The sequence below is a fragment of the Saccostrea echinata genome, unplaced genomic scaffold (assembly GCF_033153115.1).
Source record: "Saccostrea echinata isolate AGI-Se365-2 ecotype Australia unplaced genomic scaffold, CSIRO_AGI_Sech_v1 ptg000010l, whole genome shotgun sequence".
Taxonomy (NCBI): domain Eukaryota; kingdom Metazoa; phylum Mollusca; class Bivalvia; order Ostreida; family Ostreidae; genus Saccostrea; species Saccostrea echinata.
Window position 1 is genome coordinate 5,918,560 of NW_026889759.1, and position 17,737 is coordinate 5,936,296.

The following is a 17,737-nucleotide window of genomic DNA, read 5'->3' on the forward strand; positions in this document are numbered from 1 at the left end:
AGTTGCGAAGTTTTATGGGTGTGGACAGTGCTGTTGATTTCCACACAGGCTTGAGGGTGATGAAGATGTGTCTCGCTTTATTAATTCTTGCTTTTATGTCTTCATCTGTTCCACCAGTGACTGTGACGATGCTGCTTAAGTATGTAAAGGAGTCTACATCTTTCAGGTTGTGCTCTCCAAGCGTAATCGGTGTTTGCTGTTTGTTGTGGAGCCGCATTACCTCTGTCTTGTCGATGTTCACCTGTAGACCTGTCTTTGCTGCTTCCTTTGCAAGCCTATTTATCTTGAGTTGCATATGCTCATACTTCTGGGACATAAGGCATAGATCGTCTGCAAAGTCGAGGTCTTCCAAACACTGAGTGAAAGTCCACTGGACTCCTGTCTTGCTATCTCTAGTTGTTTCCCGCATGATCCAGTCCACTACCACTAGAAAAATCATTGGTGACAGTAGACAGCCTTGTCTAACCCCTGTCTGCACCTCAAACACTTCTGTAAGCTTTCCACTGTGGATGACTTGGCATGTAGCCTCGTCATTCAATTGTTGTATGAGGTTGATAAAGCTAGGAGTAGTTGTAAATGTAATTGTAAATGCTGGAGTAGTTTCCAGATGACTTTTCTATCAACACTATCAAAGGCCTTTTCAAAGTCGATGAAGTTCAGATACAGTGTTGACTGCCACTCTAGTGACTGTTCCATTATTATACGTAGAGTGGCGATCTGGTCTGTACAGGACTTGTCCTTTCTAAAGCCTGCCTGTTCTGGACGAAGTCGTTCTTATATAGCATCTTTGAGTCTTTCCAGTATTATTCTTGTCAGGATCTTGCTTGGGACAGAGAGGAGCATGATGCCACGCCAGTTCTTGCATTGTCCCAGGTCTCCTTTCTTGGGTAGCTTCACTAAATGTCCTTTTTTCCAATCAGCTGGTACCTTCCTCTCTGACCAGATCTTCTGCAGGAGAGGTAGTAACATATCTGCTGAAGTCTTTATGTCTGCCTTAAGGGCTTCTGGAGGAATTCCATCAGGCCCAGCTGCTTTCCCACTCTTTAGTTTCTTTAGAGCCTTGATGGTCTCAGCCCTTGTCGGAGGGGCGGTGATCACTGCTAGTTCAGAGTCTGCTGGTGGTATGTTTGGTGTTGTTTCTAGTGTTGGGCGATTTAGGAGTTCTCTGAAGAGTTCTGCCCAGCGCTTTCTCTGGTCCTCTTCCTTTGTTATAGCGTTGCCTTCCTTGTCTTTTACTGGCTTGGTCTGTGGTGGTCTCTTCCCAGCCAGGGTTCTTGTGATTTTGTACATGGTACTGACGTCTCTTTTCTCTGCTGCTTCCTCAGCTTCTGTAGCTAGCTTATTATAGAAGTGTCTTTTATCTCTCCTTGCACTTTTCTTTACTTCATTGTATAGGATAGTGTGTCTGTCTTTTAATTCTTGTTTCTTTTGTTCCTCCTCACAGCTCATAACCTGCTGTTTGAGAAGTTTTCTTTCTTCAACCAGTTTCCATGTGTCTCTTGAAAGCCATTCCTTGTCTTGCTTTTCTCTTTTCTCTAGGATCTCTTCGCATGTGTCTTTCCAGTTGTCTTTGATGGAGTTCCAGTGTTCTTCTAGTGGTGTTACTTGACAGACGTTGTTAAGAACCTCAAATCTGTTTTTCAGTGTGATGCTAAAGGTGTCTCTTGTGCCTTTTTCCTGAAGTCTCTGGGTGTTAAACTTGATGTGTGGTCTGTCACAGTTGTCCTTGAAGGCTTTCAACTTGACTTTAATAGTGCCTTGTACTAGGTGGTGGTCTGAAGCTACATCAGCCCCTCTTCTTGATCTTGTATCAAGGAAGCTGCGTCTCCACTTCCTTGAGATAGTAATGAAGTCTATCTGGTTCTTGGTTTTTCCATCAGGGGAGATCCAAGTCTCTTTGTGGATGTTTTTGTGCTGGTAGGCACTTCCTCCTATCACAAGGTCATTGAATGCACAAAAATCTGTGAACAGCTCTCCATTCTCATTCATGTTTCCAAGTGCCTGGGTACCCATGATGAATTCTTTCCCATAATTGTCTGAACCTATCTTGGCATTCATGTCACCCATCAAAATTTTCATGTCTCGCCTTGGTGCCTTGTCTACTGCTGCCTGCAGTTTTGTGTAAAAATCTTCTTTTGTTTCTTCATCTGCAGTGTTTGTTGGTGGGTAACATTGGATTACAGTTCTTCTCTTCCTTTGGAGTGGAATCTTGCTGTCATAATCCTTGATGAGATTGGTTCCTATTCAATCAGTGCATTGGCAGTAGCTGGTGACATCATGATGGCAACTCCTTCAGTGTGTTCATGGTTTTCATCTGCATGTCCAGAGTATATGATCTTTTCTCCGCTAGTCAATGAAAACATACCAGTTCCATTCCATCTGCTCTCACATATTCCAAGTAGTTGGATGTTGTATCTCCTCATCTCTCTGGCTACCTGGGCTGCCTTCCCTGTTTCAAACATGGTTCGCACATTCCAGGTTCCTATTCTTGTTGCTGCTTTCATCGTCAGGAGAACTTTCGGCTGACTGGTTTCTATACGGCTTTCACCAGTCTGCGTCTTATGACCTCTAGGTGAGGCTTCTCCCTGAGTCAAGCGTTGGATTTCTTCTTCTGTTGCTCTGGTTTCTGTAGCATTGAGAGGTTTTACATGATAGGGCTGCTAACCCTATGCAAAACCCCCTGGACCCGGAGGACCGGTGGTTTTCTGTTGGGGTTTTTCTTCCCCTAGTCACAGGTTCCAGTTATTTAAAGGCGCTGGAGACTCGCCTTTTGCCACTGTCACTCAGCTACTGAAGGCATTTCCAGGGTCACCACGAGGAGGTGTGACATGTGACTAGCTGGCAGAACCTATTTGAGACGGTAGGCATTAACTCGAGGTTTTGGTAATGTAACTTAGTGACATCAGTTGCACCCCTCGAGACCTTTACCAGCCTTTGACCCCTAAAGTGGAGATAATTAAGAAATATAGAAAATTGAGTTGGGTCATTTAAGTCACCCACTGCCAAATTAGAAAGCCTAGGCCTACATTATGCAATACATGTATGAAATATGAAGATAACGAACAGTATTCAATCTCAAAAGTCCAATGAAACGATACAAATTTGGAGCAGAGCAAACACGGACCCTAAAATTTAGAGGTGGGATCAGATGCCATGGAGGAGTGAGCATCCCCTGCCGACCGGTCACACCCGCCGTGTGCTCCATGTCATGATCGATAAAAAGCGGGGAAATCCGTAGACAGTTCAATGTATAAATAATGGCCTAACAATTAGTAGCCCTTAGACTCAATGATAGGTTGTATGTGCTGACAAGATCATTGTATCGACCGTAAAACTTGTGAAATGATGATTTCACACGAGACTGTTGATATCCTTGTTTTGTCAATTTGTTTGTCAATAGCTTGCCTCATTTTAGAAATTGTTCATACGTAGATCATGCTCTTGCGTATCGAATTAGCTGAGAGACATAAATCCCATATGCAGGTGATAATGGTATATTGCTACATAAGTAAGGGAAGTTGACGATTGAAAACTTGAAGTCATCACTTTTATCATAAAGTTTTGTTGTTAGGTAACCATTAACGTCTTTTTCTAGTAAAATATCTAAATATGAAACAGATGTGTCAGAATCTGTGTTATTTTTTTTCAAGCTCACTGGGATATATCGAGTCGACATATGAAAGTAACTATTGTTAATTGATAATACGTCGTCGATATATCGAAATGTTGAGTTGAAGGCCACAGCAAGTGTTTTCTTCTTCTCATGTAGAAGTTTTTGAATAAATTATGCTTCATATGAATCCAAAAACAGGTCTGCTAATAAGGGGGCGCAATTGGTACCCATGGGAATTCCAACAGATTGTTGGAAGACCTGATCTCCAAAAACTACCTAGATATTGTCAATCACAAACTCAAGCATCTTTTTAATATCAACTTCAGAGTACTTATATGTACAATCAAAGTGCTTTTTAAAAAATAATTTTGTAAATGACCAATGACAAGGTAAGTATATTTACGAGTTACATTTTTTTCAATTTATCAAGGGGAATGGTTGTATAAAGTGTTGAAAAGTCGTACATTTTAAAGCTTTTGATTCTAGTAAAATTTTGTGACTTTAAATTTCCCAAAAGTTCTTTAGAAGTTTTAAGTATCCACATCTGATTTACACCACTTTTCGAATATACTTTTGTACAGTACTCCTGACGTTTCTCCTTCATTACAGTAAATATTTTAGTGAGGAGAAAAGAAAGAGGCTTGGTAGAACATTTACTGGAACCTGCTATGTATCTTTGTTTGTAAGGATTTTTATGAAGTTTAGGAATCCAGTAAAGGTAAGGTAATTCAAATTCATTTTGATTGTTGGGAATATTTAAAATATCTATTAAGGACATGTATATGAATTGCAAAGACTAGACTAACACAAAGTTCAACATTATAGCTTTATGTAGAGCTGTGTAGCAACTGCTAATGATTAAACGCCGCTTAATGATAGCAATATCATTAAGCGCTGCAATTGCAATATTACATTAATAATTGACATTCCCTACTGCTATTGCTAAATCGCCACTTAATGAAAGAATTACATCATTCAGCGTCACAAATGCAGAGCAGCCCTAATGCTTGATGAAATAAACAAATATCTACATGATCGACCGCTGATGATACAGACTAAAAGTATTGTAAAGCGTTGCAGTCGCACCCTTAATGATAAAAATTTTCATCCCCCCTCCAGGGGAGTGGTCGTCTTATACATTGTAAATTTGTGTGAATATGTTAATTTTTTTGTTGTTTATCATATTTCATATCTGAAAGATCCTTACTGGTGAAATAATTCAACAGCATCCAACCCCCACCTCCATATCCGATATGACCGAATATTGTGGATCTTACATACATGTACTTTAATTTCTGTGAATATTCATGCGATCTTTATTTTGTTTTTTCACATATCATATGTCATTTCAGAATGAAATTTATTCTCCACCAGTCTACACATCATCCGATTCTCCACCGTTTTACATCTCGGATTCTCCACCATTTTACACAACGGATTCTCCACCATTTTACACATCATCACATTCTCCACCTTTTTACATACCCAATTCTCCACAATTTTATATCTCAGATTCTCCACCATTTCGCATCACGGACACTCCACCATTTTAAATATAGGATTCTCTACCTTTTACACATAATCAGATTCTCCACCATTTCACATCTCGGATTCTTTACCATTTTACTTATTGAATTCTCCACCATCATTTCAAATATCGGATTCTCCACCATTTTACACATCATCGGATTCTCTAGCATTTTAGATATTGGATTCTCCGCCATTTCAAATCTCGGATTCTCCACCATTTTACATATTGGATTCTCCACCATTTTACACATCGGATTCTCCATCATTTTTCACCTATCGTATTCTCCACCATTATTCACCTATCGGATTCTCCACCATTTTTCACCTATCGGATTCTCCACCATTTTTCACAAATCGGATTCTCCACCATTTTTCACAAATCGGATTCTCCACCATTTATCACATATCGGATTCTCCACCATTTTACATATCGGATTCTCCACCATTTTTTACATATCGGATTCTCCACCATTTATCACATATCGGATTCTCCACCAATTTACACTTCACCGGATTCTCCAGCATTTAAAATCTGGGATTCTCCACCATTCTTCATTTTGGATTCTCCACCATTTTACATATTGGATTCTCCACCATTTTACAGATCGGATTCTCCATCATTTTTCACCTATCGGATTCTCCACCATTTATCACATATCGGATTCTCCACCATTTTTTCATATCGGATTCTCCACCATTTTTCACAAATCGGATTCTCCACCATTTATCACATATCGGATTCTCCACCATTTTTCATATCGGATTCTCCACCATTTTTTCATATCGGATTCTCCACCATTTTTCACAAATCGGATTCTCCACCATTTATCACATATCGGATTCTCCACCATTTTTCATATCGGATTCTCCACCATTTTTCACATATCGGATTCTCCACCATTTTTCAAATATCGGATTCTCCACCATTTTTCACATATCGGATTCTCCACCATTTTTCAAATATCGGATTCTCCTCCATTTTTCACATATCGGATTCTCCACCATTTAAAATCTCGGATTCTCCACCATTCTTTACATATCGGATTTTCCACCATTTTACATATTGGATTTTCCACCTTTTACATATTGGAGTCTCCACCACCATTTCACATATCGGATTCTACAAATAGGATTTCACCATTTTACAAATTGCAGCCCAACCCTTCCCCATCCCACCCTTTTCCCATTCTACCCTTCTCCTATCCCCTTCCTAACTCAACCCTCTCTAACCATTCATTCCCCTCCCACTTATCCCATACCACCCTCTGCCCATTACCTTCCGATTTTCACCCATTCCCTTCCCATCCCACCTCAAACCCTTCCCGTCCAACCCATAACCCTTCCCTTTCCTCCCATACTCTTTCCTCCCATTCCTTCCCACTTCCCAATTCCTCTCCTAACCATTACCCCCTTACCCTCCCTAACCCTACAATCCTTCCCTTCCCAATTCCAACCCATCTTTATCCCTTTCTTCCCATTCCACTCTTTCCCACCTTTCCCTTCATTTCAATCTCAAACTCCTTTCCAATTTAAATCTTCTCTCTTTCCTTACCAATACCCTTCCCTCACTTCCCTGTACAGTCCCACTCCTTTCCTTCTCACTCTCCACTTCCCCCTCTCACCTTTTCTAATCCGCAGCACATTAAAGGCTACAAAAAGGAGGCAGGGTCTAATAACTTTGATTGACTTTTGTGGTCCCACTCTACCCCTAAGGTCATGATTTGAATGTACACAACTTGAGAGTTCTCCCATATCAATATGACTTTTTATGCTTTAGCTGCTTGCTGATGAGAAGTTTTTTAAAATTATATATATATATATATATATATATATATATATATATATATATATATATATATATATATATATATATATTCCTATAAAAACTTTTCATGCTCATTGTGGCTCTAATAAGATGATTCCTATTATTAAAACAAATCTGGCCCAGCCGTTCTCTAACAGCAGACTTTCCTTCATTTGAAATTTTGATGCTATAAAATGATAGGTAATTTTGCATGTCAGTACTGATTCTGGTAGAAGTCCTTTATTAAGGTCTTCCGTCTCCAACGGAAGACCTTATTGTTTTCGTTCGGTTTCTTTTTCCCTATTATTATTATTATTATTATTATTCTTTTTTTTTTCTTACCGATTTTGTGCACGCGAGTTCTCGGAAACGACTTGGTCGATTTTCATGAAACTTTCAGATCTGATAGATATTGATCTGAACCTTATTGGAAATTTTTTATATTGATGACGTCACTTCCGGTGGTGAGATATAGACAATTATCTGATTTTCAGAGGGTCGGCTTGTCCTGGTAATCACTCCAAAATGAATAAAGATATTGAGTTGAGATTCTCAGTGAAGGTAGAGGAGGGATTGTAGATATGCTTTTTTGCGTCCATATCTTTCCAGCGCAAAAGGCGCCAAAGCTCGTGTGGGCTCGAAAAATAGGCTCACAAGCATCTCGCAAAATTTGACAAGTTTTCTATCATATCTTTATACCTGTAAATATTTTGTTTAAACATATATAACAAAAATTGTGCAGAATGATAAGTGCTTTCATTTGATATCAAGAAAAAGGGGCTGACCCCTCAAGTTAGGGGCTCAGAGGGGCCAAAAGTCTTTCATCTATAACTTTTTTACGATCAATATTTTGTTATACATTACTGAAACAAAAATGTTTATCTTAACAATTTACAACAATATATAATAAGATTCTGATCATATGTTACGTAATAAGGGGTCACAAGGGGCCATAATTTTAAAGCTTTGACGCTTTATATCTCGAAAAGGGGGAATATTTTGATAAGCAATGCTGAAGAAAAGATGGTCAGAATAATGTTCTAAACAATATGCACCCTTTCAATTTTTGTCAAACGGCCCCATTAAGGACTTGGAGGGGTGGCCCCTAAATATTTCCATTCAGCATATCTCCACAACGAAAAGAAATCTCTGAATTGTTGTTGAACAAAAAATGTTCAAAATCACAAGACTTTTCATTTGATGTCAAGAAAAAGGGGCTGATCCCTCAAATTAGGGGCTCAGAGGGGCCAAAAGTCTTTCATCTATAACTCTTCAACGATCAATAATTTTTAACACATTACTGAAGCAAAGATGTTTATCTTAACGATTTACAACAATATATAATAAGATTCTGATCATACGTTACGTAACAAGGGGTCACAAGGGGCCAGAATGCTAAATCTTTGATGCTTTATATCTCGAAAAGGGGGAATATTTTGATATGCAATGCTGAACAAAAGATGGTCAGAATAATGTTCTAAACAATGTGCACTTTTTCAGTTTTTGTCAAACGGCCCCATTAAGGACTTGGAGGGGTGGCCCCTAAATATTTCCATTCAGCATATCTCCACAACGAAAAGAAATCTCTGAATATTTCTTGAACAAAAAGTTTTCAAAATCACAAGACCTTTCATTTGATATCAAGAAAAAGGGGCTGACCCCTGAAACTAGGGGCTCAGAGGGGCCAAAAGCATGTCATCTATAGCTCTTTGATAAAGTTATATAAATCAAAAGAATAAATCTAATTAGGGAAGTCTATATATTATTATCTTTTAACAAAGATCATAGTCAAAATCATCTCATCTTATCGAAAAATCGGACGGAAGACCTACTCGTTGCTCGCAACGAGATCTCATCTAGTTGAATATTGTTTTTGCTTGTTTGTTGTTTAACGTCCCTCTCAAGAATTTCACTCATATGGAGACGCCACCACTTGCCGGTGGAGGCCTGCAAATGTATACCTATACTGGGCATTTAGGGCCATTGAGCAGTGAGGGATCTTTTTTGTGCCAACATTTACTGCAACACAGACACAGGACCTCGGTTTATACCGTCTCATCCGAAGGACCAGTCTCCACATCTTGCAGGAGATTCGAACCCGCCACATAAGTATCAGTCCCTTACTCCGCAACTCTAGAGCAGACGCTCTAACTACTGCACCATGCGCGGGAACTTTTGAATATTTGAAATTCAAAATCCTATTCCAGGAATAAAATTCTCCACTGATTCTCAATTACGAGGACCGTTAAAAAATTACGTCTGCTATTATTTACTTTTACATACAGACGTCATAAAGAATTGAAATTTCACCGGAACGTGTTTCTTAAAGATTCCAATAAAATCTTGGTATTTTTTTTTATTTTATTTAATATCTCATAAAATTATTGCTGATTTGATACTGCTGATGGTGAAGTACGAAGCACGGTAAAAATGTTGAAAAACAAACACGCGGTATCCAAAATTTTCTTCATTCATTTTCCATATTTCACGATATTAGTCAACAATTTTCTCTACAATTTCTTTTTATTGTTGTATTATTAAATATTTAGATTTCTGACGTAGTATCTGAAGTACTAACAGAAATATTGTAACTTTCTCCGATGTGACCCCTACAAAATAAACTGCAAAAATGACGTTTCGTGATTTGACGGAGCAGCGCACTTTTATCAAATCATGAAGCATGCTGGGAAAACGCCAACAGAGACCAAAAATAAGCCTGATGAAACATGTAGTAAACCAGCGGAATTTCCGACACATCTCTACAAAATGTAAAATTTTTTTTTAGACTGTTAGACCTTAATCAAAAGGCAATCCGGGATGGATGGAAGAAGTTCATCGACAAAACCCTGATCTGGACTGTTTAGAATGTGTTTAGATAGACCCGACGTCAAACTTTACTTCAGAAATATCTGCAGTTTTTGGATTTAACACAAACTTGAACATACCATACTATAGTTTTATAGGTTTAAGCTGGATCAGAAATGGTGTATGGATGTTTATTCTGAGAGAATAAGGTAACCCAAACTATACAGTATCAAATTCTAAGGGTAAATATTGAGAAAATGAAAGCTCCCATTTTTTTTTTTAAAAATGCCCGTGACGTTGAAGGTTTTACTGCGCCTTGACTTCATGATATGTCCTGTTAAATCACCCGGAATTGATACCAATTTACAACATTTTGATATGAAATTTTGATGACCATATATGAAAAGATGCTATTATATTATTTGTGACTTTTTGCTTCATTATGCCGCCAAATATATTTTCTGTGGAACAAGTCCGCGTAATTTTTGAACGGCCCTCGTACAAAGTTTAAACCAAGACAAGAATTTCATACTTTTCTGCCAGTGACCTTGAAAGAATGACCTTGGTCATGGTCATGATATACCTGCGAGTCATAAGCAATCCCTGTACCATTTATGAGCTTCCAGTGATTTTCCATGTTAGACAGGCAAAGAATTTTATACATTTTTTACCAGTGACCTTGAACTTGCCAGAATGACTCTGGGTCAAGATCAAGACTCACCTCTGGGTTACCTGCAATGTCTGCACCAAGAATGAGTTTCCAGCAATTCTCCATTAAAAATTATTGCCTAACAAAAATCTAATACTTTTTTCTGCCATGGACCTTGAACTTAAAGGAATGATCTTGGGCCAAGGTTAGACAAACCTTTAGATCAGAGGCAAACTCGTTACCAAGTATGTGGTTCCAGTGGTTCTCCATTACAAAGTTATAGACAGGATAAGAATGTTATAGTGAATATTATGACACACCCTCGGGTCATAGGCAATCTGTGTACCAAGTATGAGCTTTCACTGGTTCTCCATTACAAATTTATAGCCTAGACAAGATTGGACAGATCGACAGACAAACAAGATGATTCCTATATACCCTCTCTAAAACTTGGTTTTTGCAGGGATATTAGAATTTAAAAAATTCTACAGTTAATGACACTAATTTTTCAAAAATGATTCTTTTAGGTTTTACACAGCACCCTTTTATTATTTTAATATACAACTAAAAATATGCCAAGAGGATGTGAATGCCCCACCTTGGGTTAATTAGTGATATATCATGAAAATTGGTATTAATGTATGAAGTTTGATGAAAATATCTTCAATAATTTTCTTTTTAAACTGATTTTTACTTGCAATGAATAGTAAATCAAAATTCATTAGAAAGGTCAAAGAAAAAAATTGGACAAAGTTGTTTTTCTCACCAAATTCTGTTCCAGGCATAGGCTTACATAAAAATGTCTTGAATAATTTCTTTGAGGCTGAGCCAAATGCAAATTGAAGTGAGGTAAAGGAAAAGTAATTGTTAAAAAAAATTGAGGCGGTTCAATAGCACTTTGCAAAATGTATCAGCAAAGGAAGAAAAAAAATATCATTATTTGTTTCTAAAAAAAAGCTAAACACAAATTTGAGAAAAGCCTTTGGCTCAGGTGAGCTATATTAATGCTTGAAAGAATCTTAAGCCTTCACCTCATCTCGAACTTTTCTATCCTATTGTTTGAAAAAGCATACTTAATTTTTTTGTTGTGTGTGTTTATTTGCATTTGTAAAATGACAGTTAATTTGTCAATACACTGGGCTGTTTTTAAGATCTATCTATCTATCTATCTATCTATCTATCTTTCTATCTATCTATCTATATAATATATATATATATATATATATATATATATATATATATATATATATATATATATATTAGGGATGTCAATTTTACTCGGACAGCTTAGTCGAATAGTCGGAGGCTTTAGTCGAACGATAGTCGAGTACTCGTTGAAATTTAAATTAATTTTTCATGTCATTTTTCCTGTTTGTCTTTAACAGACTGCTAGCCTGTACAATATTTAATCTTCGCGATCAACATTCTACAACGAATTATTGAATCATTAACATTTACGTTGTGATAAATAAATAAAAGTATCCAATGTACTTGATTTCAAATATAATATTTACTGCACATTTTATCTATATAGTTATACAGAATATCAAATGCTCGCATTTATCCTTTCTTGTCATGCTGCTAGTACATGTACCCGTTATTGATTTCTTACCTGAAGCCATTTGAATGTGTCTTGTCAGTGACCCGTGATTGATAAACAATTAAAGCGTAACTCTTATAAAAAGATAGAGAGCTTGTGATAAATTCTAATTATGAGATTTTTTGCAAACAATCAATACAATTTTAAAATGATTGATATTAATTTCAGAAAGAAACACCTTTTCATTACACTCATAACTGTCCCCAAGTTTACATGTATTTTCAGATATATATATATATATATATATATATATATATATATATATATATATATATATATATATATATATATATATATACATATATATATATATACAAACCACGTGTAAAAGGTTAGCACTGCATGAAAATCATTACATCCGGTAAGACTAATTTTCAAACATGTCAACAAACCCAGAAAATTCCGGACTCTTGAAAACTCGAACTCTTGATCTCTCGAAGTTTTTTCTCGGTCCCGTGGACTTCGAGGTATCGAGAGTTACCTGTATATATATATATATATATATATATATATATATATATATATATATATATATATATATATAAATAAGGATTTCAGTGTAGATCGATAGTATGTAATTATATAATTTAAAAATTTGCTTTTATTATCTTTGTCATTTAAACTAGGTGACAAAAACGTAATCGGCGCTTATAATTTTACTGTTTAAACTATGTAACTACAATTAACTAAATTTATGAAATGCACATGCTAAAAGAGTCAGTGCGAGTTTGGTCATGCAGCTCTTTCAAGACATTACTAGAAATACACGAGAAAAAAAAAATAACGAGGTAAATTTGACTTTAGTTAAAATATTCTGTATATTCTGCTTTCTGTGCATTCAGTTTCATTTGCGATCATTTCCTGCGTATAACGGTATATGGATTATTATTAATTCCAGTTAAATGTGCTGTTTCGCATTACGTCACGATCTTTTTCGACAGATGCACCCAGCATAAACAATTCACGCCCCCGCTGTGTGATTGGTCAACTCATTTTATCAACATTGACACAGAAATAGTCTGTTGCACGAGCAACCAATCAGGGATAAGAAGAAACTTCCAGTCATAAAGCTTGCGGTTAGGAGGCGTGTACTATTTACCTTAAGCGCAGCTGTCATCATAGGTTGTGACGTAATGCAAAACGGCACACTTAACTGGAATTAATAATAACGGTCCAAGAGCAGAGAACATCATGCCCAGATAGATTTACACCTGTACTACTTGACCTTATTGCGAGCTTGTTAAAATCTTCGAAATACCACACATCAGCTGCTTTCCTCTTTCATTTTTTTTCTTCTCAATTTCAAATGAAAATCTACAGAGGAAATTTGTGTAGATTATTTCCTCTATATAAAGGATGAGTGCACTTAAGCTATGAGAGCTGGGTCCCGGTGTTTTGCGCAAAATAAAATTCCAAAGTTCATAAACTTTATGTTTTATAGGTATTAAACAATGTCTTAAGAGCAGGTTTTGGTATATTATATTACATCAAAGTATTAAATAATGCCGAGCGACACTAGCTTTTGAGACGGGGATCTAACAGTTTTGTCACATTTCTATTGTTATTCATATGCATACCAGTTTTCAACATTGTTTACATCGAGCCGCAACTTGTCCATTGGTCTCATTTGCACAGAATGTGTATTTTGATTTAAACTTCAACATATCCAAAGGACAATGTTGGACAAATTGCGGCTCATATCTAATTTTTTGAAAAAGTCTCCAAACTACGGTCGAATTAGCCACTAAATTAACAGTTCATCGAGTGTCAACGATTGGTATTATAATCACTTTACTCACGTGACATTCCACTGTTCGATACGCTATGGCTTTCATTGAACATTTCATTGTGTTTGTCATTGAAAGTTTCTATTGTAACAGTATCTATCGTACTTCAACTTCAAACTATGGAAGATTTTTGCGCAAATTTTAATAGGGTTTGAAGATTATATATGTCTCTTATTTTACTTTGTATTTTTCATTAGGGGTGTTTTGATAGAATTCTGGTATTGACAGTGTGATTAGTAAGTACATGTACAGGCTCATGTCGCCTCTGTATAATGGTCTGCAGGGCGAAACATCTTCCCCATCCCTAAACACTAGAATCATTTATTATTTGTGCACCATAAAACTACACAATCTCTCTCTCTTCTCCATTAAAAAAAAAATCATATATGTGCTAATGTTTACATTCCACATCCATGCGATTTAAATGTCTCCGCCTATTTGCGGATACCTTAAATTCGTAAGTGGTCCCGTTCAAATTTCCGGAATTTAAGGTTTGTACATGTTCTTTTCAATGACATTGTCTGTAATTATAGAAATATGTATGACAAAAAATTCAAGGAATAAATATCAAAAGAATATGTTTGCACAATAATCATAGATTAATTAAGCAATATATTGTAATGTAAAGCTTAAAATGGGTAGCCGAAAAGGTTCCAAATGACGTAGTAAAGTGCACTCATTCTTTATCGTTCCCAATCAATAATAGAATTTAAATAGAAGTATTAAAAAGTTTTCAACAAAATGTTTCAACAAACGGAGAAATAAATCCAAAAAAAAAATTTTTTTGTAATTGAATATCAAAATTTGTGTTTCACAAGGAAAAAAGTTGTTTGAACAGACTATGCTAGTAAAAACAATTTGATTTTCTTGTCTATTCTATTGACATTCATTCCAAACATCCCATCTTTATCGATTTTTAGAAAATCTGTTTGTAGACTATGCCTATCTACAAATCAATAAATAGAAACTTTATTTACTACAAAAAAGTCCTATTGAGAAATTTTACAGTTTTGGCATACATCTTCACCTTTAAAAAATTACATATATAGTGATCAAATATGTTCAGGCTTTAAAATGTTCAGCAGTTAAAAATGGCATTGCAGTCTCAGTCCCTTGATGTTAAAATATACTATGCTGGTTTAACTGGTCAATAACACTTTCAACCTCATGGACAATCTTATAATAATCTCTCTTCAACATTAATGTAAATACTTATGGGAATATAATTAAAAAAAAATACAAGTATTTGTTTAAAAAAATAATTAAAAATACAAATATATCATCGATTCTATACTGGACAAAAAAAGTTAGGGATCATGATTTTGAATTTTTTTCCCAAAACAATTATAATATATTTTTTACGTTATAGTTCAACCATACTTTCTTTAACATGTTATTGATAAGAAAATGCTACGTACCTGTAGGGTCGTGCAATTCATGCCCAATTTATGCTTTACTGAATGCCGACACAGAGTGAAAAACAAAGTGATTCAGGGTATATACAAAGTTTACGAAATTGTTTATTTGAATACGTGTTTGAAGTTGTGGATATTTTTTGATGACCCTGTGACATTTCAAGCCATGAGACGTCACTTTACCGGCTTTGAGGCAGCCCAAGCTATAGGTATGCTTCAATCTGGCAATACTCAAAGAACTGTTGCTGCACACTTTAATGTGTCCCAAAGTGTCATTTCACGATTATGGAATCGATTCCAACATACTGGTACAGACCACATTCTGGTCGTCCGAGGTCAACCAGGGCTCGTCAGGACCGTTATCTGGTCAATATGGCAAAACGGCAGAGGTTCCAGAGTGCTGTTAGGCTAAATACAGACTTTCAAACAGCAAAAGAGTGCAAGTAACACCACAGACAGTTCGAAACAGACTCCATGCGGCTAATATCTGAGCATTCCGACCAGCAGTCCAGTCCAAACTGACCCCAAGACACAGAACAGCCAGACTCCAATGGGCACAACACCATGTCAATTGGCAACTGCATCACTGAACCCCTGTTCTTTTTACAGATGAGTCGCACTTTTGTGTAGACTTTCATGACTGTCGTAGATGAATTTGGCGTACGACCGGTGAACGTTATGCAGATTGCTGTGTTGCTGAGCATGATCGTTTCGGGGGTGGTTCTGTGATGGTTTGGGGTGGTATCAGTATAACCGGAAAGACTTGCACGTTATTGCAGGAAATCTTACAGGGATGAGATACCGAGATGAGATACTGCACCCTATTGTCAGGCTGTATGCAGGTGCTATCGCTGATGATTTTATTTTAATGAACGATAATGCTAGACCTCACAGGGCTCGCGTTGTAAAAGACTACCTAGAAAATGAAACCATTGAGTGGCCGAGTCTTTCGCCTGATTTGAATCCCATAGAACATGTTAGAGAGTTAGAGATAGGAGAGTTTTGAGAGATAAAAGTTATACTTCATTGCATTTGAAAATTCTTTTTAGAAAATCAACAAGCACAGTAAAATGGATAAATTTTTGGTTTATCTGATTTTTGCAGGATTTGCAGGTCGCCTGCGTCCCTCTCAAGAATTTTTCACTCATATGGAGACGCCACTACTTGCCGGCGGAGAGCTGCAGATTTTGTCCTATACTCAATCGGCACTTACGACCATTGAGCAGTGAGGGATCTTTTTTGTGCCAGCACCTACTGCGACACGGGACCCCGGTTTATATGGTCTCATCCGAAAGACCGGTCTCCACGTCCCACAGTGGGATTCGAACCTGGGACGTAAGGATCAACTCCTTACTTCGCGACTCTAGAGCAGAAGAACCACTGCGCCATGCGGGCGACGGTATATTAGTAATGCAACATGAAAATTTGTATCAGTATATGAAATTTGATGAGAATATCTTGAATAATTTCTTTAAAATTGAAATTGAAATCGAAAAAGTTGGATATAGATGATAAATTCTCACCAAATTATGTATAAGTGCGTAAGCTTACATAAATATATCTTAAATGGTTTCTTTAAAATTAACCAAAATGCAAATTTAAGAAAAGTGAGGTCGAGGTCCCAGAAAAGTTCAAGGTCAAACATTTTGATACAGTTGAATAGTTCTCATAAATATGTATCAGCATATTAAGTTTGATAAAAATATTTTGAATGGTTTATTTAAAACTAAGCTAAACACTAATTTAAAATAAATTAAGTTAAGGTCAAAGGAAAGTTCAAGGTCAAAAAAAGTTGATGCAGTTGAAAAGGTTACATCAGTATGTATAAGCATATGAAGTTTGATAAAAATATTATGAATGATTTCTTTAAAAATGAGTTAAACACAAATTGAGAAAAGTGAGGTCAAGGTCAAAGGAAAGGTCAAGGTGAAAAAATATTGATGCAGTTGAATAGCTTACATCAGTATGTATCAGCATATGAAGTTTGACACTAATTTTAAAAAAGTGAGGTCAAGGTCAAAGGAAAGGTCAAGGTAAAAAATTATTGATGCAGTTGAAAAGGTTACATCAGTATCTATTAGCATATGAAGTTTGATAAAAATATTATCAATGATTTCTTTAAAACTGACCTAAACACTAATTTAAGAAAAGTGAGGTCAAGAACAAAGGAAAGGTCAAGGTCAAAAAATATTGATGCAGTTGAATAGCTCTCATCAGTATTTATCAGCATATGAAGTTTGATAACACTATCTTGAATGGTAACTTTAAAACTGAGCTAAAACATATTTATGAAAAGAGAGGTCAAGGTCAAAGAAAAGGTCAAGGTCAAAAATATTGATGCAGTTGAATAGCTCTCATCAGTATGTATCAGCAAATGAAGTTTGTTAAAAATATCTTGATTGGTTTCATTACAACTGAGCTAAACACTAATTTAAGAAAAGTGAGGTTGAAGTCAAAAGAAAGGTCAAGGTCAAAAAATGTTGATGCAGTTAAATATCTCTCATCAGTACGTATCAACATATCAACATATGAAG

General features: G+C 36.3%; 1 protein-coding gene across 1 annotated transcript; it reads right to left on the minus strand.

Moving 5' to 3' along the window:
* Positions 1-774: 774 nt before the first annotated feature.
* On the minus strand, positions 775-5,137 carry LOC133184509 (uncharacterized). The gene is made up of 4 exons (XM_061319600.1): positions 4,985-5,137; positions 2,929-2,941; positions 2,366-2,626; positions 775-2,240 (listed from the first exon to the last, which is right to left on the minus strand). Exons 1-4 carry the CDS (start codon positions 5,135-5,137, stop codon positions 775-777), a joined length of 1,893 nt encoding a protein of 630 aa, XP_061175584.1.
* Between the last annotated feature and the right edge of the window lie 12,600 nt (positions 5,138-17,737).

Coding starts and splice junctions, on each gene's coding strand:
- LOC133184509 (XM_061319600.1), bottom strand. CDS start 5,137: ATGGTGGAGAATCTGAGATATAAAATTGTGGAGAATTGGGTATGTAAA. Junction 2,241..2,365: donor GAGCAGATGGAATGGAACTG/GTATGTTTTCAT, acceptor CTGATTGAATAG/GAACCAATCTCATCAAGGAT.